At 53.2% G+C, this 22,362-nt stretch overlaps 1 protein-coding gene across 21 annotated transcripts in view; it reads left to right on the forward strand.

Moving 5' to 3' along the window:
* LOC133352837 (microtubule-actin cross-linking factor 1-like) overlaps positions 1–22,362 on the forward strand; it is a 326,018-nt gene that overhangs the window by 72,083 nt on the left and 231,573 nt on the right. For 2 of the 21 annotated variants that reach the window (XM_061568776.1, XM_061568779.1), the window contains exon 1: positions 22,132–22,251. The exons of 18 other annotated variants lie outside the window; for them this stretch is intronic. In XM_061568776.1, the coding sequence (XP_061424760.1) occupies positions 22,161–22,251 (91 nt within the window). In that variant the 5' untranslated portion in view covers positions 22,132–22,160. Of the gene's footprint in view, positions 1–7,119; positions 7,458–22,131; positions 22,252–22,362 lie in introns of those variants that run through there. One more of the 21 variants, XM_061568778.1, reaches the window with a different exon arrangement.

Genomic DNA, 22,362 nt, shown 5'->3' on the forward strand with positions numbered 1-22,362 from the left:
AATAAAAATAATAAAAATAAAACATAATAAAATAATTCTCACGACGTTTCGGCCACAACGCAAGCAACCGTCCTCAGGTGAAAACCAGGTCTGTCGTGGAGACAGCGTCTGAATGAAACAGTACCATGCTTGGAGCATATATTTAAGCTGGGTTAGAAGGGGGGAAAGGGCGCCTTGACAAAAGAATATGCATATCAAGAGAAATTTAGCATATTTATGGGAAATGCAGGTATGTGATTAGTACTACTCATGCCCGTGCATTATGCAGGATTAGCAGCATCAAAGGGCTCAACGATTTGGGGGAAATATCTACTAACTCGAAGGGACGCTCAAGCGCAGAGTGTCTGTTGCACCTCGCTGTGAGTGCGCGAGCCATTGGGAGTGGCGAGTGGGGAGGGGGGGTTATTGTGTTGTCGTTATAATCTGCTGCTGCTGCTGGTTTAAAGCGCCCGGCCGGCCGCGTGCTTATTTATTTATTTATCAACAGTCGCAGCGTCTGCAGAACAAACACATGGCTCATTGATCCCGTGGGGTGGAAGTGGAAACCCGCCCAGTCATCCTTTGTGACTCAGCACTGCCGACTCACAGCCACGCTCACCACCACCAACGCCACTGCCGACTTCACCACCACCACAACAACTGCCACAACCACTACAGCTGAATCCACCACTGCCACTATAGCCACTACTGCCACTGGCACCGCGTTTGCCAAAACCTCCACAAGCTGCACTTTCACCACCACCACCACTTTCACCACCACCTGCAGCACCGCTATCACCACCATCACTACAACCACAACTGCCACCACTACTCTCGTGACCACCACCAGCACTGCTATCACCACCACCACTACCACCCTCCACCACACTCGGCCCCGCCCTTGCCACCACTACTCTTTCCACCACCGCCACCACCACCCTTGCCACCACCACCCTTGCCACCACCACCACCCTTGCCACCACCACCACCACCCTTGCCACCACCACCAGCAGCAGCATCGGGGGCGCTCGCCCCCTACGGAGCTCCACCGCGGTGGTGGCAGCGCCCGTCACGCGCCGTGGAACCGGGAGAGCCGGGCGAGTGACGTCCCCGCGATTACAACTCCCCCCCCCCCCCCACAAAGCCATCCCATGGCCATCTCCGCCACTCCCTGGGACAGGGACGCCGCCCCCCCCCCCCCCCCCACAATCGGGGCTCATTCGTCCGTGCGCAATTTAATTGCAGATCGTTAATGCAATGGGGCGCCGTCGATGGCGCAGAGGGGTTTAGCCCCCTCGCCTGACATGGCAGGAGGCAGTGGGTTCGATCCCAAAACCTGACGCCTGTTGTATATTGGCGGTTTGCATGCGAACTCTCTCTCTCTCCCCCTCCCCCACACACCCCACCGTGGTCGCGTGGATTTTTATTTTTATTTTCTCCGGGTCCTCCGGTTTTTCCGCTCCACGTTCAGAATCGACATCACGCGCTTAGAGTGCGTGGGTGCTGTGAATGTTCACATGACAAGCCGCCGCCACCGCCACTTCCTTGGGAGATAATTGGTGGTCAAGTCGCTTCTGATAACAAAGTTATATCGCTCAGTGGGCCTTACCTGTTAAAATAAAACAACGGGTGGGTGCGTGAGTGGGTGTGTTTATGACCACCTCCTGTTTGACGGCAGAGGCCTCACTCCGAATCAGTCGAGCGGCAATTTCTTTTCATCGGCTGCTTAATGCTGCGTGGAAGCTTACCTGGTCTGTCGCTCCGCACGAAGCTTCGGGTTTTCTCGGCCACCGTCATGCCCTCCCTTCTCTACTCTTGCGAAACGTGGACCCCCCCCCCCCTACTAATGGAGCATCTTCGCCGGTTAGAAACATTCAGGCTGGCCTGCCTACGATCCACCCTGGGTTTAACCCGACTGGATTAATTATTTGAGGAGCTCACAAATAGTATTTTTGGGATTGAAGCTTTCGTTGTTATGTTGTTGGTGTCGTTGTGGCAGACGCAATTCAGCGTGTTGCTCCGAAAGTGACCCTCAGTCTTTGAGTGACTTCACGTTCGCCCTCATCTCGGCTGCCGCTGAAGATGCTGTTTTTGTGACGTTCCTAATTTATTTCTAGATTTGAAGCTTTCGTGACTGCAAGGATTCATACTCTTAGGTTTTTTTCGGTAAAGTCACGTAGGTAAAAAACGAAATTCAAATTAATAAAAGTAAAATAAAAATCACGACGTTCCGGAGGCAACACAAGCTTCCGTCTTCAGGTGGAACCGTCACAGCACGATTGCTGTATCAAGTAAAGAGATTGATCATTGGAAGTTGACATCACTGAACTACTTCCGAGTCCCTCGTCTCTAAGTCCACACTAGGTGGCGCTGTATCTTCTCTCGGGCCCTACGGAGAGGCTCGTCGCATGGAAATCAATCTGAATTCAATGTTATGGGGGGGAGGGGGATGATTCAACAAACTAGTATTTGAATATGGCTGCTTCGCTCCACCTGTGCCCCTACAGTCTGGGCCCCCCACCCTTCTCATCCCCCCCACCCACCGTGACCGCCTTGCAGTGAGAGTCAGTCACGTTTCAAAATTTAAATTTACATTGAATTGCATTTCTCTACGATGGGGTGATTTTGCGCAGTCATCGGTGACCGGGCTGAGACCATCGACTCGCTCCACCTGGGAACCCGGTTTAGCAATGAGATATTAGTTGATGAGCTTGCGGGGGGGGGGGGCTAAATCCCCCTACCCCCCCCCCCACCAAACTCTGACGGGTCTCGCCCCCCCGAGATCCAACCAGCCACCACCTCAACGTTCGCACAACGCTAACGGCCGCGAGATTAGCGAGTCGCTGCCAGATCAAGGGAGGCGCCCGACAGCCGGCTGGGGATCCAGGGCGGTCTTTGCGAGGGAGGGGAAGGAGAGGGAGGGGAAGGGAGGGGGGAAGGGGAGGGAGGGTAAGGAGAGGGAGGGTAAGGAGAGGGAGGGGAAGGGGAGGGAGGGAAGGAGAGGAAGGGGAGGGAGGGAAGGAGAGGGAGGGGAAGGGGAGGGAGGGGAAGGGGAGGGAGGGGAAGGAGAGGTGAGGGAGGGAAGGGGAAGGGGAGGGAGGTGACGGGAAGAAGAAGGGAGGGGAAGGAGAGGGGAGGGGATGGAGGGAAAGAGAAGGGAGGTGATGGGGAGGGGAGGTGATTGATGGGGAGGGGAGGTGATAGGAGGGAGGTGATGGGGGGAGGTGATGGGGGGAGGTGACGGGGAGGGAGGTGATGCTTGGGGGAAGCGTTGCCTCGCGACGACATCGGCGGGCCCTCTTCTCCCGTGTGGAGCTGGAGACCGATGGACTCCACCCCGGCCGCCAAACTCGAGCGCAACACGAAACAAACCGCTCAGCCCCTCGTCGTGCCAATCAATCCACTGCTGGATGGACGAGGACCTCCCCCCCCCGCCACCTCACCACCTCGCCACCTCACCACCTCGCCTTGCTGCAGTGTGGGTCATGGTCGTGAGCGTTGCTTGAACAATGCCTCACCCACGCCGGTCAGTGCATTGTTGGTGAATGGCCGGCAGCGTCCCGCAGCAGGTTAAGATATTTTTAGCGTTACGCACTCGCAGTGGATGGAAGAGGGGTAGGGGAGGGGGTGGGGGAGGGGGAGAGAGGGGAGGGAGAGAGGGGGGAGGGAGAGAGGGGGGAGGGAGAGAGGGGGGGAGGGAGAGAGGGGGGAGGGAGAGAGGGGGGAGGGAGAGGGGGGAGGAGGAGGGGGCGATGTTGTGTTTGTTCCAAACCTGTGGTTTTGGCCCCAGGGCGCACACCGAGACCTGCAGGTCGTGACGGCTTCCCCGGGCGCCTACGACAGCTTCGAGACTAAAAATACGACGAGGGTCAGGTCGTAAAAGAGCGCGGAGAGTGGGCCGCTGGGTGGGGGTGAAGCGGTTGCGCGATGTATTTCCTGAATCCATCTGTGCGGAGACCGTTTGGCTGCGGTGGATATGAGCGTGTGCACCATCTGTGCGGATTGCAGAAGAAGCTGCTCAGGTTCATCTTGGTTCTTTCGGTAAAGTCATGTAGAAGGGAAATAATAAAATAATAAAAATATAAAACATAATAAAATAATTCTCACGACGTTTCGGCCACAACGCAAGCAGCCGTCCTCAGGCGAAGAACAGGTCTGTCGGGAAGACATGACTTTACCGAAAGAACCAATAAGATGAATCCCTGCAGTCGCGAAAGCTTTAAATCGAAATTTAAGCTGCTCAGGTTTGAGCCTGTTGTGCGCTCGGACGGGGGAGACTGCATGCGGACACTGCGTGGCCTTGGCATGGCCTGCAAGGTGGCCAGGTAGACAGATGGCAGCACAGAACTGGGCTCTTGAATCCATCTGTGCGGAACCTTTGGGCGTGGCATCGCCAGAGACGTCCCGATGCAGCAGAGAGAGCGCCGAGGCTCGACTGGGGAACTCTAAAGGCGATTACACAAACGAGGCGAACGTTTAACATAATAGCTCTTATTCACTAACACAGAGAGGTATTTGGAATCAATCTCTCTGTTTGCTCCCCCCTCCCCTCCCATCTGCTCCGAAGAAGGGCAAATGCCTGGAATGTCAGCACGTTGGCTGCTTTAAATGTCCACAGGATACGCTCACTTTGTCGCGCTACCACTCGTGATGGTCAGGTCGCTTCTGAAAAAAACTAAACTACACAGGTTCAGTGGTCCTCGCGTGTTCGTGCGAGTGTTCGTTTCTCAGTCCGCTGGTCCTGGTGAGGGTCGTGGCGGCAGCGTGTTGAGTAGTGGCGGTCCACACACCTCACCCTCCCTGGCGACAGACTCCAGCATCTACAATTACTATACACTACACTATATACTACACTACTATACACTACACTATACACTACACTAGACTATGCACTACACTATACACTACAGCAGCGTGTTGAGTAGTGGCGGTCCACACCTCACTTTCCCTGGCGACAGACTCCAGCATCTACAATTACTATACACTACACTATATACTACACTACACTGCTATACTACATTGCTATACACTACACTGCTATACACTACACTACTATACACTACACCACTATACACTACACTACTATACACTACACTACTATACACTACACTACTATACACTACACTATACACTACACTACTATACACTACACTACTATACACTACACTACTATACACTACACTACTATACACTACACTACTATACACTACACTACTATACACTACACTACTATACACTACACTACTATACACTACACTACTATACACTACACTACTATACACTACACTACTATACACTACACTATACACTACACTACTATACACTACACTACTATACACTACAACTATACACTACACTATACACTACACTACTATACACTACACTACTATACACTACACTACTATACACTACACTACTATACACTACACTATACACTACACTACTATACACTCCACTACTATACACAGATTGCAGCTCTTCGTGGGGAATGTCCAGGCGTTTCCAGGCCAGCCGAGCGACATCGTTCTGCCAGCGTATCCTGGGCGGGCCCTGGGGTCTTCGCCCACCTGGTAAAATAAAAGCAAATAGTTTAGTATATAGTCATTTACATTGCTGTTGCCTGGCGGTGTTGGGCGGTGAAGGGTGATGGTTGTTTGGTTGGTGGTGAGCCATTGCATTCAGAATAACTTTTTTTCCCCCATTTGAATTTGCGCAGAGCGGAGTTTTCGTAGCTTCGGAGCTATGATGAGAAACTAACAATGGCTCTCAACGTGACTCACGCACAGCTCTGCACGACTGCTTTCTTTCGTTCCCTCCCCACTGGCAGTCGACCTGACTGCCTTCCTATGAAATGAATATTCCCGCCGGTTCTGCACAACGTCATGGGCTCGCATCTAAATAAACGATGTATTGCAGCGACTCGCACGGAGATCCGTAGACTCATATGGCAGTGACTCACATAGAGACCCATAGGTTCGTACAGTGACTCATATACTCACATAAAAACCCATCGGCTCATAAAGTGAGCAATACACTCACATGGCTGGCTATAAAATAATTACGCCCACTTTCTGTGCAGCGTCTTCCAAAATGCTTTATGGAAACGCACGTGGCAACTTGCTGTATTTTGTCCGCCCGGCGTTCCGCTCATTGTTGTGAGCGTCGCTCCTCTGCCCTCCGTTGTTGCTGGAGGGCGACTGTCTCCAACTGCCCAGCAGTAGCAGCAGCAGCGTCCTTCACGAGCCTCCTCCACAGAGACACCAGCACCACTACCACCACTACAACTGCCACCACCGCTTCTGCCAAGACACAGCGCTGTAGAAATCCACCTCGAAATCCCAGCCGTGTGGAATGAGAGCGCTGGGTGGTTGCGATCAGCCCCTTGTTCACTGTGGGACTTGAGATTTGCCGTCTCTGAGCGCGCGGGGCGATGGCTCGGGTCAGAGGTCGCAAACGGGTTTTGATTCCTTACCCGTACCCGGCCGCACCAGGGTCGAAAACGGGTACCCGTACCCGTACCCTACCCAATACCCGGCTACCCGTACCCTGCCGGGTATCGGGTAGGGTACGGGTACCTGATTGCGACCTCTGGGATGAAGCTATGTTGCAGGCGCGGGTGGGTTGATTCTAGGAACTTGAATTGTGAGAAGAGACAAGACGTTGGGAAATGAGTGACAAACGGTTACTCACCAGTGACTCACGGCCTACCCGTACCCGTACCTGGCCGCACCAGGGTCGCAAACGGGCCGGGTACGGGTAGCCGGGTATCGAGTAGGGTACGGGTATCGGGTACCCGGTTGCGACCTCTGGCTCGGGTGCAGCAGCGGAGGGAGGAGGCTAGTCGGGATGGAGTCGGCGTGGCCCGGTAAACCTGACCACCACCGCCACGACCACAAGGGGAGCGTTTAGACCTCGGGCGTCGGTCGGGTTAGGGCGTGGCGCAGGAGAAGGAAGAAAAAAAATAAATATATAACGTGGCGAGCACGCAAGCTTGGCACGCACGCACGCCTACTAACCAAACGACTCTCTCTCTCTCTCCCCCCACGCCCCTTCTTCCACCATCCACCGGGCAACCCCCCCACCCCTACCTCAGCCGAGCCAAGCCCTCCAATTCCCCTAAACGCCCTCGTTGTGGCTGCAAGCACACACGCGCACAGACACACACACGCACGTGAGCGCGTGCCGTAGCACAGTGGCATTCGGCACGGCTTGTGCCGCAGTTGTGCAGGCGTTGGTGGTTTTTTTTTATATTTTGCTCGATAAAAGCCACCGAACAAAGGCTTCTCTCGCCGCTCCGTCTCGGCGTTGGAGTGCCGCTGTTCTCCGAGGGGACACGCGTGCGTGCGTGCGTTCGTGCGCCCGTGTTGTTTCTTCCTTTCTTCGGGGAAGCCGGAGCCGGAACGGCCGTGGCGGAGTTTGGGAGTGAGCGCGAGGGCACGTCGGCGCAGACATGGAGCATTTGATCCAGCAGTTTCAAGGTAGGGAGGCCCAACCTCTGCTCTCTCTGGCCGCCCCGACGACGCCAAACTCTTGCGCCGCGTGACGCCAGGGCAACCCCCCCCACCCCCCCCCCCGTGGGTTTTCCCGTGGGCCGTGGACATTGTGGCCTCGACTTTAACCCCCTCTGGCAGATCTCCTTTATGGTGGCTTTGCTGGTGTGATGGTGGTGGTGGTGTGGTGGTGGTGGAGAAGAGCGGCGGTGTAGTGGTTAACGCGCTGCGCTACAAACCCGTGCGACCCGAGTTTGATTCCCGCTCACGGCCAACACCGGTGACGATTATCTGAAACGGTCATGGGCCTCCTGCCCTTGGTCGACTCAGCCTCAAATCAGTGCCTGGTGCAGTGTGTACATATCGCCACTGGGGAGACAAAGGCGGTCGGGCGTGGTGCTGGCCACCCACCCCCTCGTGTGCCGTGCCGGCCTTCATAGGTGCTGCTCGCTAACAGCACTTTCCCCAACAGTCTGTTCAGGCTTTACGGGGGATCTTTGTCTTTGGTTGTGTTGGTGGTGGTAGGGAGACGAGAAGGGGTGGGGGGGCTGTTAATTTGGCTGTAAATCCCTGCCGTGGTGATCGGATCGTCAAATCTTGATTACCTTTGTTGGTATTCGTGCCGGTTCTTACCTCGTCGCGGGGTTCTGGTCACGGAAACGCGCTCGGTGTAGTCTGCGGTACTCTTTGGTTCTTTCGGTAAAGTAACGTGGGTATAAAATAAAATAAATGAAATCACGACGTTTCGATCGCAACACAAGCGACCGTCATCAGGTGGAACAGACACAGCAGGAGAACTGCTGAACTAGGAGAAATAGCTGCTGCAACAAGAGTTCATATCGGATTTTGGTGGGATCAACCCAATGGTAAACCATTGTGACTTTACCGAAAGAAACAAAGAGTATGGATCCCTGCAGTCATGAAGGGTGCAATGTTGATGCGTGGTTGTTTTACCCAATTCGGTAATTTGCGACTTATTGTCTATGACCGAATTAATGCAACCTCATGACGGGCCTGGTTCGTGCTCGCATGGGCGACGACCGAGGCTTGCCAGGTGTCGTAGGTGTGTATCCACTGCGATGGGTCCGGTTCCGTGGCTGGATTCTGTCCACCGGCCGGATCGAATCTGTCTGTGCGGCAGCTGTAGCGAGTGCAGCATCCTCGTAATGCGTCCTGGGTTATTCTCCGGGCACTACGATTTCCTCCGGCACGGGGGGGGGGGGGGGGTGGTCAAATTCTCATGAAAGGGATTGACCAAACGATCCCGATGGAGTCAGGAAGCTCCTGAAAACGAGCCCCGACTCTTTTCCCGGTTAAACAATAACATCATCATCCTCCTTCTGATCATCGTCGTCGTAATTACACCGACGTGATTGTTACCGTAACGCGTCTCCGTGGCTTTTTTTTGCGGAGAGTTACGACCCCTGACTTGTTTGTCGTGACCCCCTCGTGGACGCGCGTGCGAGCGGTTCCTACTACACATGTGCGGCAAAACGAGAGATTTAGGGGCTGCCAGAGCTGGGAACGGCAGCTATTGAAGGCCACCACCACCGTGGCCGTACGTGGTGGTGGTGGCGGTGGGTCGGGCGGTACAACCGCGCTTCGGAAGTCCGCGTTCAGCGTCAGGATCGCGCTGCGGCTGCGATGTTGACTGAGATGCCAAGCAGCCCTGTGGCGTTACCACGTGACCTTATTTTAAGGCAAGGGGTTGGGGGCGGGCGGGGGGGCACGGCACAGTGATTGTTGAACACACTTCAAACAAATGTTAAACGCGAAACAGAATGTGTGACGATACAATCTGCTCTTGACTATCCTACGTTCTGTTTTCTCACCAACCTACCCACCCCCCCGCTCCCTCCGCCGTGAATATATTGACAACTGCGAGAAGCCCACACGTTCTTTGGTCGTGTCCGTCCCTCCTTCCCAGCCAGCTGCCGAAACTTTTCCTCGAATAAAGTCATGGGGGAGGTCGGCGGCGTCACCGCAGAGGTCACCGTCGGTTCAATCACCCCGGTGGCGCGGCTGTTAAAACGAGGGGGGCCAGTTGCTTAAACCCTCCCCACCGCACCTACCGCCTCTGGCCACCCAGCAGGGCCGAGCGTGGATGGAGCGCACAGCGAAGTCGCCCCGCCTGTGCCAGTGGGGTGAAGCCGTAGGGCCCCCTCCCAACTCTTTCCAAGGCAGGAAGGGTCGGGACGATACGCGCCCTCCAGCAGCCTCCGTCTAGGGTTAGGATACCCCGCCAGCGGTGGCGAGAGAAAACAATTGCAGGGCTGCACCTTTATCTAGAAGCGGGGGCGAGGCAGAGGCGGGGGGGGGGGGTGAGCCCCCTTCAGCCCCCCAGCAATGCTACAGCTGATAGCCGGTCAGACGTACTTACAGTCGCATGCTGCCGCTGTCAACGCGTCCGATGCTCACCTGGGTGGAACCACGAAGGGGACGCGCGGCAATCACCCCCCACGCCTCCCACCTCGCCTTGCTCGGCGAACGGTGGGAGGTGGTGACAGACAGGAGACGGTCGCACGGTGATAACACGGCGGGGATAGATGATCGTGACGACAGCAACAGGGTGGACGTTGCTGGTGTGTGTCGGTGGACGGGTGCACGGGTTTCACGCTCTGCGCTGCCAACCCGGCCACCTGAGTTCAATTCCCCGGTCACGGCCATCCCCTCTCCCACCGCGTCCTCATCACCGACCCGCCGCACTGACCAGCGTGGTGAAGTATGGCCAAACGTCCCAGGGGGAGGCCTTCACCTAGCAGTGTATTCACAGGGCTGTCAATAACTGGATCGTTAAAATGTATTGCTGCAGGAGCTGATTGTGTGTTGGCCGTTGGTCGCTAGACGCTTGGTTGATGTCAACGCCGTGATAAGAGGGCAAACCCCCCACGCTGTTGGTCGCCTTGGCGCTTGCGTGGAGGTTGCTCATTTGTTTTGATACGGGGGGCCTTACGCACAAAGACCGTGCAGTGCCTCCGTATGCATGCGGCACTCCGATTCGCGTGCCACTGAATGAGCCCACCCCCAAATTATATTATCTGGACAACCATTGTTCCTAATTGTCCGAGCCTTTTGTGCGGATAAGAGGAGTGAACCAGACGTGGATGAAAAAAAAATCACCCGTTTATGAATCCTCCTTAAGCACGTGCGTGTGTATTGGAAGCTATGTTGCACGGTTCAATTCGGATCCGTGCTGCAGCAACCCTCCCAAATCAATGACTTTTGTAGATTCCCCATCTGCATTATGTACGCAATACCAACGAATACATTTACGTACATAACACAAAGACCCCCCCCCACCTCCGTATAGCTTCAACAGACTGTTGGGGCAAGTGCTGCTAGCGAGTTGCACCTATGAAAGGCCGGCACGGTGCGCGAGGGGGTGGGTGGCCAGCACCACGCCCGACCGCCTTTGTCTCCCCATCGGTGACCTTTAACACACCGCACCATGACCTGTACTCGTTTGAGGCCGAGTCGGCCCTAGGGAAACGCTCGTAGCCTTTGCAGACGCAGTAAATCGTCACTGGTAATTGATACATTTCGATTTCAAGCTTTCGTGACTGCAGGGATTCATCTTCTTGGTTCTTTCGGTAAAGTCACGTAGAAGGGAAATAATAAAATAATAAAATAAAAGATATAATTCTCACGACGTTATTTTATTAGTTCCCTTCTACGTGACTTTACCGAAAGAACCAATAAGATGGTAATTCATACTTATGGCCATAAGGTTCAGTTGGCCGTGAACGGGAATCGAGATCGGGTGTGGTGGGTCCGGCAGCGCGGACTTCCCACGTAGTTGTCTTCTCGGACACAAACGACGTTGTAGCGCACGGGCCTGCACCAGCAGCAAGGCGCTGGGCGTCTTGGGGCCAATTGGAACGGGCGTGACACCATCGATGGGGCTGCTCCTCGCAACGCCACCGCGAGCGTCCCACATGTGAAAATAAAATAAAATAATAAATCACGACGTTTCGGAGGCAACACAAGTCTCCGTCATCAGGTGGGACCGTCACACTTGATGCAGTAATTTTATCTTTGACGGTCCCACCTCATGACGGAGACTTGTGTTTTCTCCGAAACGTCGTGATTTATTATTTTATTTTATTTCCATTATTACTTTCATTAAGATAATTGGTTTTTTACCCTTCTATCTGGCAACAAAACTGACACCTTTTTACAAGGAGTCATGTTTGCATAGACCACAATACCTGCAGTCATAATGCAAACAAAAAACATAACTCTGATAATGTGCACTGTCCTTGAAGTTGATTGGTCCACACCCGAGACAGCTTTCCTTAGAGCCTAGACTCACATGGGTTGGACCAGATGACGCCAAAAGGCGCAGACATGACTCCTTGGAAAAAGGTGTCAGTTTTGTTGCCAGATAGACGGGTAAAAAAACAATCATCATATGTTTACTGGCAAATGAGGTTCCCATGGTGTAAATACTTACATTAACTTTTATTTTTTACCTACGTGACTTTACCGAAAAAACCTAAGAGTATGAGTCCCACGCGTGCTCCGTGGGCGTGTGCGGGGGGCGCTTCCTTCGGACCGTTCCATTCTCTGCCGCCCTCGTGGGGGTGTTGGGGGGGAGGGGTGGTTGAGAGGTATGGGGCCCATCCATTTAGTAGGTACGCAAAAATCTGTCAAAATTTGATCGCCCCCCCCCCTCTCTCTTTGTAAACACGCGTACTTTTTACACCCACACCCTACCATACCTGCGTACGTACCCCTGACGCACCCCCTCCCCCCCACACCCAAATCCTATAGAACGGCCGATATTTAATCCACGGAGAAACGATCAAGGATGAATAATATGAACGTGTTTAAGCAAACGGATAGTCCACCGCCGGACTGTCTAACTCATTTGAAGGCCAACGTAGAGAGAAGTGGATGGCCCGCAGATGGTTTGTTCTGGAGTTGGCCCTCGGGGCGGGCGTCTTAGGGAAGCGAAACGCAGAGTCGGAGGCAGCGAACCTTGCCGCTGCTGAGCAGAAAGATGGGTTTCCAATCTGGGTTTCAGTCACGCGTATGTTTGCTTGGACTTCTTTCGCGCCGTACATAGCCAACCGTGCATCATCAAGGGTGCGGGGGAGGGACTAGAATTTAAGCACAAACAGGCTGTTCTGAATGAATTATGTTTTTTTATTTAGATTTAAAAGTGCACAGTTCTAATATCGAAAGAGCATTCCAGACGGCCGCAGAATGACCAGACTCACACGTAGACCCAGGCAACTTAGACCCGATTCTCCGGTGTCGAGAGTTGATGAGCTGAGCCCATGGTCACCAGCAGCTTGCGTAGAGATCCATAAAGTCACGAAGAGGCCCGTAGACTCGCGTAGAGAGATCCATTACCTCGCACAGGTTAAGTTGTGATTAAACCGGTTTTTCAAGTGCAGTGAGGTCATGGCCTCAGTCAATCCAGTCACGTGGCTGGAAAAAACATCGGGTTAAATGAGTTTTTTATATCCATTTGGCTTATTCAAACTCAGAATTACAAATGTAATTTCAAGTGTTAATTGAGGGTACGAAAACGGTAAGTATAATAATGGTTTTCTATATTTTATTGTATTCTAGAATTTTATAATTATTTTGTTTTTTTTATTTCACAAGCGATGAACAATCTTGGCAAGACATATGAAAGGTTGAAGTGCCTGTGCGGGTTGCTTAAGAGGCTATAGCAATTGGTTCAGATGGAGTCCTGAGGAATTCCCGACCAGGGGTGGTGCACTACTAACTGCGTGTCCCGACAAGCGATGCCACAATTGGAAAAAGACACATTAAAGAAATATATAACTAAGTCTAAAAAAAAAGTAGAAGATATTTTGTTGCTGATGGTAATTCGACACGCCCGACCACCTATCGGCTGCTAAGGGAAACATCCATTGGTGGATACACTGACCTCCAGGCAATTTGACCTTGAGGTCAGCTTCCTCTTGTGTCACTGGAGCCAGACTAAGGATCGATTCTCACCACCGGCGCCCCGATAATTTCCGCACCGAATCACCAAGCTCTGCTGCTGCCAGCTCTACCGTTGACTCTAATCTAAACTATATATTTTATTTTACCAGGTAAGGCCCGCTGAGCAATGTAGCTCTTTTTCGGATTCGACCTGGATATCACAAATGATACCTCAACGAAGTGGCTGACCATGTGGAAATTTATAGCAGCCAAATATTCTCAACGCATGTTTCTAAATGTGGAGATAAAAACCGGAGGGCTTGGAGAAAAATGCACACGACCACGGGGCAAACGCCAAATATACAGCTGGAGCCAGGGTTGGGATCGAACCCACGACCTCCTGTATGCCAGGCGAGGTCGTTAACATCTTTTAGCCACCGCGACGCCCCAATTCGTCTATCGGCGTCACATCGTCATGAGACGAAGTGTCCATTTGCGTGTCTCACAGGACGGTGGTGACCCTTCGTGTTAGGGAATGGCCCACATAAGCGGATGTCACGGAGCAACAACTGAGAACCCTTAAAGCGACCTTTGGTCTACACAGTATAGAGAGCAGCGCTTTCCCGCTCGCTCTGCCATTGACAGGAAATGTTCGTCGCTTGACGGTCAAACCGATATTTCTCCAACTCATAGCTGGAATTTAGACAAATTAAGTGCAAGTTGCAAATTATAACCTGGTATTTTGTGTGTGTGTGTGTGTAATCATTGGTGACCATTTAACTCTCGCCAAGTTGAATCACGGGCAGCCTATGTGCGATTCGAACCCAGGACACGGCGATGACATCGTTAGCTGGAGCAGGTTGTTAGGTGATGGTGTCACGGCTTAAAAACCTCGATTTCAAAAGTGAGTGTGCCTCTTGCATGTTTGATTTCGCAAGCCTCTCTTGCCACACAGGCTGATGCATCACTGGTAAGATCTCACCGGGTGAGCAAGAGACGTTTGTTGATGCCGCTGCTTAAGTTTGATTGCAGGCTAGCGCGAGCGTTTCCCAAAGTGTCTTGTGTTGCTCCCCCCCCCCCCCCCCCCCCAGTGTGATTATGTATGCTGAACTTCTTTCGCACCAGTACGTAGCCAACAGCGCTAGCGGGAGTTGCGGGGGAAGAACAAGAAACTAAACACAAAAGCTATTCTACAGATAATGAGTTTTTCAATCTAGAGTTAAAAGTGCATAGCTCCAGTGGCTTCCTAATATTGGAAGGAAGAGCGTTCCAGACGGCCGCGGAAGTGCATCTGAAAGCGCGCGATGCGGCGACCGTCCGTGTCCGACGGCTAGCCAAAAGCCGCTGCTGCGAGGATGACCGGAGCTCGCGCGACGGTCTATGCTCCTTGACGAGATCAGCGAGGCATCGTGGATTAATTTTGTGGCCGGCACCTTTGTGTGTGACGAGCGCGACCTCGTAATGTATTCGTTCGGCAACGGGAAAGCCAACGCAGCTAGGCGAGCACCGGACGGACACGGTCGCGTTGAGGCCGTCGGCGTCCGTTCGCAAGTCGACGACGCGGCCTTCTGGGGCCTTCGCGCTGTTGTCACGCGCTGCGCTGCGAAGGCATTTCCACAGCACCCGCCCGTCCCCCCCCTGACAGTCGAGCGCCTGTTCGGGGAGCGCAGGCCGTAAAGCGTGCGTCGTTTTGCGTGTTCGCGATCGGGTGGGTCAGTTAGTTCAGAAGAATATCGAGTTGAAGGGTTCATTTTGGCCACGGTCGTTTGGATGACGCCACCACTTGTAACCCCACACACCTTCCTTCCGTGAAATCTCTCGGATGTCGGCAAACGCAAACCTCCGCCGAAAACGTCGTCACCTTGGAGCCGCCGTGAATAAATAAAACGCGTCCGATCTTGCTCCAAGGTGATCCTCGGCAGCCGGCCTCGTGCTTGGATGTGTGACGAGCGAGGCTTGCCAGACGTTTGTGGTAGCAGGCGTAGGGCTGCGAGGTGTGGCCAGGAAGTGTCAGGGTCGAGTATGCCCAGTGGGTGTTCTCCGAGTTTTTCTCCAAGTTTCTCCAGTTTCCTTCCACAAGAAATTCGTGGAATTGGCCAAACATTTCCAACGAAGCAGTGGAAGGGGGGGAGGGGACCCTTTTGAAAAAAGTATTCCATTTAAAATTCGATTTAAAGCTTTCGTGATTGCAGGGATTAATCTTCTTGGTTCTTTCGGTAAAGTCCCGTCGAAGGGAAATAATAAAATAATAAAAAGAAAACATAGCAAAATATTTTTTTCTTATTTTTTTATTTCCCTTCTACGTGACTTTACCGAAAGAACCAAGCAGATATTCCATTTAATTGAGCCTCTCCTCTGTAAATATAAAATGGCATTATTGTTGTTGTTGTTGTGCAGCTTGGGGCGTCACGTGTGCACTGAGTCTGCAAGTTGAGGCAAGCTGCAACTCGGGTGTGCTGCGGTGATTTTGTGGGCCCTTGTTTCAGAGCGTTGTCTGTGTAGATTGGCAGCGATGCCCCTTTTGTGGCATGTCGTAAATTCCCTCTCCTCCTCTCCGCTCACCTGTGAAATGAAATGCATCCAGACGCCCATAATAACAAGGCCACAACAACTTGATCGCTTAATGAGGCACACATTCTGCCTCGTCAAAGTCTTGGGATGTCAAAGCTCTTGGTTTTGTTTACCGAAACCCCCCCCCCACCACTGAGGGCTGAAAAATATAATTGGTGTCAGATATGCGGTGTACAGTGAAAACAACACGTACCATGTATAGTACGCTATATATGCATTGTAGTTGTTGTTATTAAAAGGGGTTATCGCCAAATCAATCTCTAACGCTGTGTTTTTACTTCCGAATGCAATCAAAATTTGTCGATGTGCCGGCATTTTTGTCGAATTTGGTTAATTTGGACCCTGATGCCGGCACGCAAAAAGGCCTGCTCGTGCGAACTACACCACGGGGATCTTTAATGTCCACTGTTGAATGCAGACAAAGCTTTGCAGCGTTGTCATTATCACGCCAATTAAACCGGCGGTTGTAATCAGGGCGGCCCGCTGAATTTGAGCCGTGAGCCTTTGCAAGAAGCGGCGAGCCCGGTACTGCTAGGCCACGTCAAGGTGGGAGGTGGGAGGGGGGTCACGTGGGAGGTGGGAGGGAGGTCACGTTGGAGGTGGGAGGGAGGTCACGTGGGAGGTGGGAGGGAGGTCACGTTGGAGGTGGGAGGGGGGGTCCCAGATTGGGGGTCTCAGATTGGGGGTCCCAGATTGGGGGTCCCAGATTGGGGGTCCCAGATTGGGGGTCCCAGATTGGGAGTCCCAGATTGGGGGTCCCAGATTGGGGGTCTCAGATTGGGGGCCACAGATTGGGGGTCCCAGATTGGGGGTCCCAGATTGGGGGTCTCAGATTGGGGGTCCCAGATTGGGGGTCCCAGATTGGGGGACTCAGATTGGGGGTCCCAGATTGGGGGTCCCAGATTGGGGGTCTCAGATTGGGGGTCTCAGATTGGGGGTCCCAGATTGGGGGACTCAGATTGGGGGTCCCAGATTGGGGGTCTCAGATTGGGGGTCTCAGATTGGGGGTCTCAGATTGGGGGTCCCAGATTGGGGGACTCAGATTGGGGGTCTCAGATTGGGGGACTCAGATTGGGGGTCCCAGATTGGGGGTCTCAGATTGGGGGTCTCAGATTGGGGGTCTCAGATTGGGGGTCTCAGATTGGGGGACTCAGATTGGGGGTCCCAGATTGGGGGTCTCAGATTGGGGGTCTCAGATTGGGGGTCTCAGATTGGGGGTCTCAGATTGGGGGTCCCAGATTGGGGGACTCAGATTGGGGGTCTCAGATTGGGGGACTCAGATTGGGGGTCCCAGATTGGGGGTCTCAGATTGGGGGTCTCAGATTGGGGGTCTCAGATTGGGGGTCTCAGATTGGGGGACTCAGATTGGGGGTCCCAGATTGGGGTCTCAGATTGGGGGTCTCAGATTGGGGGTCTCAGATTGGGGGTCTCAGATTGGGGGTCCCAGATTGGGGGTCTCAGATTGGGGGTCTCAGATTGGGGGTCTCAGATTGGGGGACTCAGATTGGGGGTCCCAGATTGGGGGTCTCAGATTGGGGGTCTCAGATTGGGGGTCTCAGATTGGGGGTCTCAGATTGGGGGACTCAGATTGGGGGTCCCAGATTGGGGGTCTCAGATTGGGGGTCTCAGATTGGGGGACTCAGATTGGGGGTCTCAGATTGGGGGACTCAGATTGGGGGTCCCAGATTGGGGGTCTCAGATTGGGGGTCTCAGATTGGGGGTCTCAGATTGGGGGTCTCAGATTGGGGGTCCCAGATTGGGGGTCACAGATTGGGGGTCACAGATTGGGGGTCACAGATTGGGGGACTCAGATTGGGGGTCCCAGATTGGGGGTCACAGATTGGGGGTCACAGATTGGGGGTCACAGATTGGGGGTCACAGATTGGGGGACTCAGATTGGGGGTCCCAGATTGGGGGTCTCAGATTGGGGGTCTCAGATTGGGGGTCTCAGATTGGGGGACTCAGATTGGGGGTCCCAGATTGGGGGTCCCAGATTGGGGGTCTCAGATTGGGGGTCTCAGATTGGGGGACTCAGATTGGGGGTCCCAGATTGGGGGTCTCAGATTGGGGGTCTCAGATTGGGGGTCTCAGATTGGGGGTCTCAGATTGGGGGTCACAGATTGGGGGACTCAGATTGGGGGTCCCAGATTGGGGGTCTCAGATTGGGGGTCTCAGATTGGGGGTCTCAGATTGGGGGTCTCAGATTGGGGGTCCCAGATTGGGGGTCACAGATTGGGGGTCCCAGATTGGGGGTCACAGATTGGGGGTCTCAGATTGGGGGTCTCAGATTGGGGGTCCCAGATTGGGGGACTCAGATTGGGGGTCTCAGATTGGGGGTCTCAGATTGGGGGACTCAGATTGGGGGTCCCAGATTGGGGGTCTCAGATTGGGGGTCTCAGATTGGGGGTCTCAGATTGGGGGTCTCAGATTGGGGGTCACAGATTGGGGGACTCAGATTGGGGGTCCCAGATTGGGGGTCTCAGATTGGGGGTCTCAGATTGGGGGTCTCAGATTGGGGGTCTCAGATTGGGGGTCCCAGATTGGGGGTCACAGATTGGGGGTCCCAGATTGGGGGTCACAGATTGGGGGTCACAGATTGGGGGACTCAGATTGGGGGTCCCAGGCGGGGTCTCCAGTGCCGGTTCACACATCACTTCTCTGCCGTGCGAGGCCCTTGTTAATGACTCACGCGGTGAGACACGGTTTGGTGTTTGGTGCACCACTGCCAGCGTATCCCATTCACGTGCCATTTGGCAACGCAAAAACAATATATAAAAAACAGGTATGCGCACTCCTGTGCCATGTGTATGAAAAAAAATATTTGGTCCGAAGCTCTCTCTTTATTATTGTTACTGTTTAGCTCGCCGTGCCTCAACATTCCTTCGCTGACTTCATACGTTCACTCCGGGCTTAAGTTCTTTTCAGCCGGAGACCTTTAGAAAATGAAAATACGAAGACGAGAGAGAGAAAAAATGAGAGAGAAAAAGGCCACGACTGGAACAAAAGCAGGTTTTTGAGGGACTGAGGGACATGTCAGTGGGTCTGCCGCGTGCCATTGGCGGCACTCGGCACGAGGAAACAGCCAACGGGAACCAATTAGCTCAGTGGGGTCTCAGGATTCGTGTAACAAAAAACATTGTGATTCACCAAATACTGTGAGAGCTCGTACTGGGATCCACTTTTGTGAAGCAAAATGCTCAAACGTACAAATGATTACGACGAAAAATATATTCTTATTGTAATTACACTTTGTCTCACACACCTGTGTTATAATTAAGCTATGCATGTATGTAGAACTTCTTTCGCACCGTACGTAGCTAATCGGCGGTGCCTTATGAAGGACAACAAACCAAACTCAAAAAAGCAATTCTAAATAAACACATTTTTGCAAGCTAGATTTAAAAGTGCATAGCTCCAGTGGTTTCCTAACACGTAGCTTGTCCAGCACATAAAGCTGCTTGTCGTCGTATGACGCATACAAAACGAATTTCGACTCAGGGCCTCCAGTGGGCTGGCATCCCCGCTGTGGGTGGGTTAGAGGCATTTTTTGAGCGATTAGGACGTGTTTGGCGTTCTGCGCTATGAACCCAGAGACTCGTGGCGCGTCCCAGCCACGCCCCAGCCACGCCCAAAGTACATGCGTTTGTTGAACTTCTTTCGTACCCTACGTGGCCAACCGTGCTAATCGGAAGTGGGGGGGAAGGACAACAAACGAACACGCAAAAGCAGTTCGGTAGAAATAAGATTACAATCGAGATGATTTAAAAGTGCGCAACTCCAGTGGCTTCCAAATATCGGAAAGGAAGAGCGTTCCAGACGGACGCAGAAGCGCGTCATGCCACGAGATGAATTGTACATCCAGAACTCTGGGCAGCGATCGGAGCATGACTCCCTTCCTCGCTGTGTTAGAGAACCTACCGCGCACGGGGATATTTAACAGAACTGCATCTGAGAATTGTGAAATGCTTTTGATCACATTGTGAAGTCAAACTGAAATCTTACATTTATAAAGTAGGAATTTAGGAAGTGACTGGGCTAAGACTATCAGCTCACTACAGCTTGAGAACCCAGTTGCAATATAAGTCAGCCTGCGAACGTGTGAGTCTATGGGTCTCGATGTCAGTCATTGTTGACCGAGCTGAGACTATCAACTGACTACACTTGAAAATCCAGTTTAATTACAACCCCACCTGTACAGTACGTCTGTGGATCTGATGTGAATCTATGGGTCTCTGTGTGAATCTGTGGGTCTCTGTGCGAGTCTGTGGGTCTCTGTGCGAGTCTGTGGGTCTCTGTGCGAGTCTGTGGGTCTCTGTGCGAGTCTGTGGGTCACTGTGCGAGTCTGTGGGTCTCTGTGTGAGTCTGTGGGTCACTGTGCGAGTCTGTGGGTCTCTGTGTGAGTATGTGGGTCTCTGTGTGAATCTGTGGGTCACTGTGCAGGGCTACTGTTTTCTTTTCAAGTCCATGGGTGACAATGTGAGTCGATGCGTGTGCTTATTAAACGCGCCGGGTTTTGGTGGATTTAGCGTTTCCACGAGACCTCGTCCTGGGTGACTCATCGTAACCGCTGGTGAGTGTGGATGACAGGAAGACGTTGGTGTCACTTCAGGACGACTCGTCTTATCCATAGATACGCAGAGAGAAGAGTTAGAGTCGATTTCGGATAACAGGATTTTTGGGGGAATCGAATGCAGGTTGTGGATAATAGGAAGAGAGAGGGGGGCTTTTAGCTTGACAGAATTTCACTTCTTGGTCGGTTTGAGCTGTATTTTTTCACCATGCAGCCAGCGAGCCACACTTTAATGCGTATTTACCCAAAAAAAATTGTGTGTACAATTATCCTGTTTTTCCAGGCGGCTTTGCCAGAATGTGTTTGGAACGGCGTCGCAGTGGATACCGCACCTCGCTCTGAACCCAGCGACGTGAATTTGATTCCCTGCCACGGCTAACATCAGTGGCGAGCGGTGTATATCTGAACCAGGGTCCTGAGCGCACCCCACAAACCCCCGACAAGGTGTGGAGAGGCTACGTCGGTGAGATTTGAGTGAATACAAACGCCGAGCTACTGAGATCCTACCCTGAGCCCGAAGGCCCTGACGTTAGGCAATTGTTGGCAGCAGTCGTCACTGAAAACTCATTTCTTTCGAACGAATGCAGAAAGTTTCTGCGGAAAGGGGATAGTGACGGGAGTTCCGTCCAGAAGAGAGGGTGGTTTGAGCAACTACTGCCAGTTTCATGGCTCTTAAACTTTACCGAAGCCTTGCACCGCCCTTTTGGTTCTCAATCGTAAACAAAGAATGTTTTAGAATGTTAATAAATTACATAGGGGTCGATTAAACAAAGTAGCTGTGTTTTCGATTATGTAACCTTCTAAATAAAATCTGGCCATGCCTCGCACCCCCAGAAAGGGCATCTCGCTCACCCCCAGGGTGTGCGCGCCGCCACCCCCATGGTTAGGGAACCACTGCCCTCGAGTATCATCATCGCTGTGAGCGAGCAGCTATGAAGGCCGGCACGGGACACGAGCGGGTGGCTAGACCGGCACCACGTCCATCCACGGCCGCCTTTGTGTCTCCGCAGTGGCGCTGTATGCACACCGCACCACGATACTCAGTTGAAGCTGGCACGTGCACACACACAAACATGACGCGCACACGCAGAGAGGAAAATTCTGTTACAGTTTCCATGTTCTATTTTTTTTTAATGTTTCTACCACAGCTTGGGAAGAGTGAGCACGGGAAGGGTGGGGTGGAATGTGGGGGGGGGGGTAGAGACTGCACGAGGCTTGTGAAAGAACCGTGGCTTGGTTCACCCCGCCCCCCAACCCCGTAATTTCTGACGTCCAGTCGTGGCACAATCTAAGCCATGTGGTGGTGTAGGTGGCCCCCCCCCCATCCACCCTAGGGCGTTGCCGGAACACAGCGAGCTGAGTTAATATCCAGCCGTACGAGCGTCACAACCTTCAAGTGAGAAGGGGGTGGTCGTGGTGGTGGGTGGTGTGGGGGTGACGGTTGTGGGTGGGTGTGGGGTAGGGAGGGAGGTGGTGGCCGCATCTCGGATTTCGTGCCCCTTGCTCTCGGGATTATCCATGACGGGCCCGCCAGGTGTAAATCATTGACGCCCGGGCGCTGCTGCTGCAGCGGTGCTGAGCGTCGCGTTTCCCCATTGGGGGAGGAGAGAAGGGAACGAGAGAGGAGGCGGCGGCGAGAGGAGAGAATGCCGGGCGATCAATGGGACAGCGCCGACATGCTCCGTGGCTCCTGGAGAAGCTCTCACGAGACTCTCACGGCCCGGATGTGCTGCCTCGGTGGGTTTGGCGAACGTCCGTGTGTGTACGTCAGTCCGTACGTCTGTCAGTCCGTACGTCTGTCTGTCTGTCAGTCTGTCTGTTTCACGGGTGTCCGTCCTCGGGAGGGCT

Source organism: Lethenteron reissneri, chromosome 42 (genome assembly GCF_015708825.2).
Source record: "Lethenteron reissneri isolate LAM-NWPU_2019-01 chromosome 42, ASM1570882v1, whole genome shotgun sequence".
In the NCBI taxonomy this organism is placed as follows: Eukaryota; Metazoa; Chordata; class Hyperoartia; order Petromyzontiformes; family Petromyzontidae; genus Lethenteron; species Lethenteron reissneri.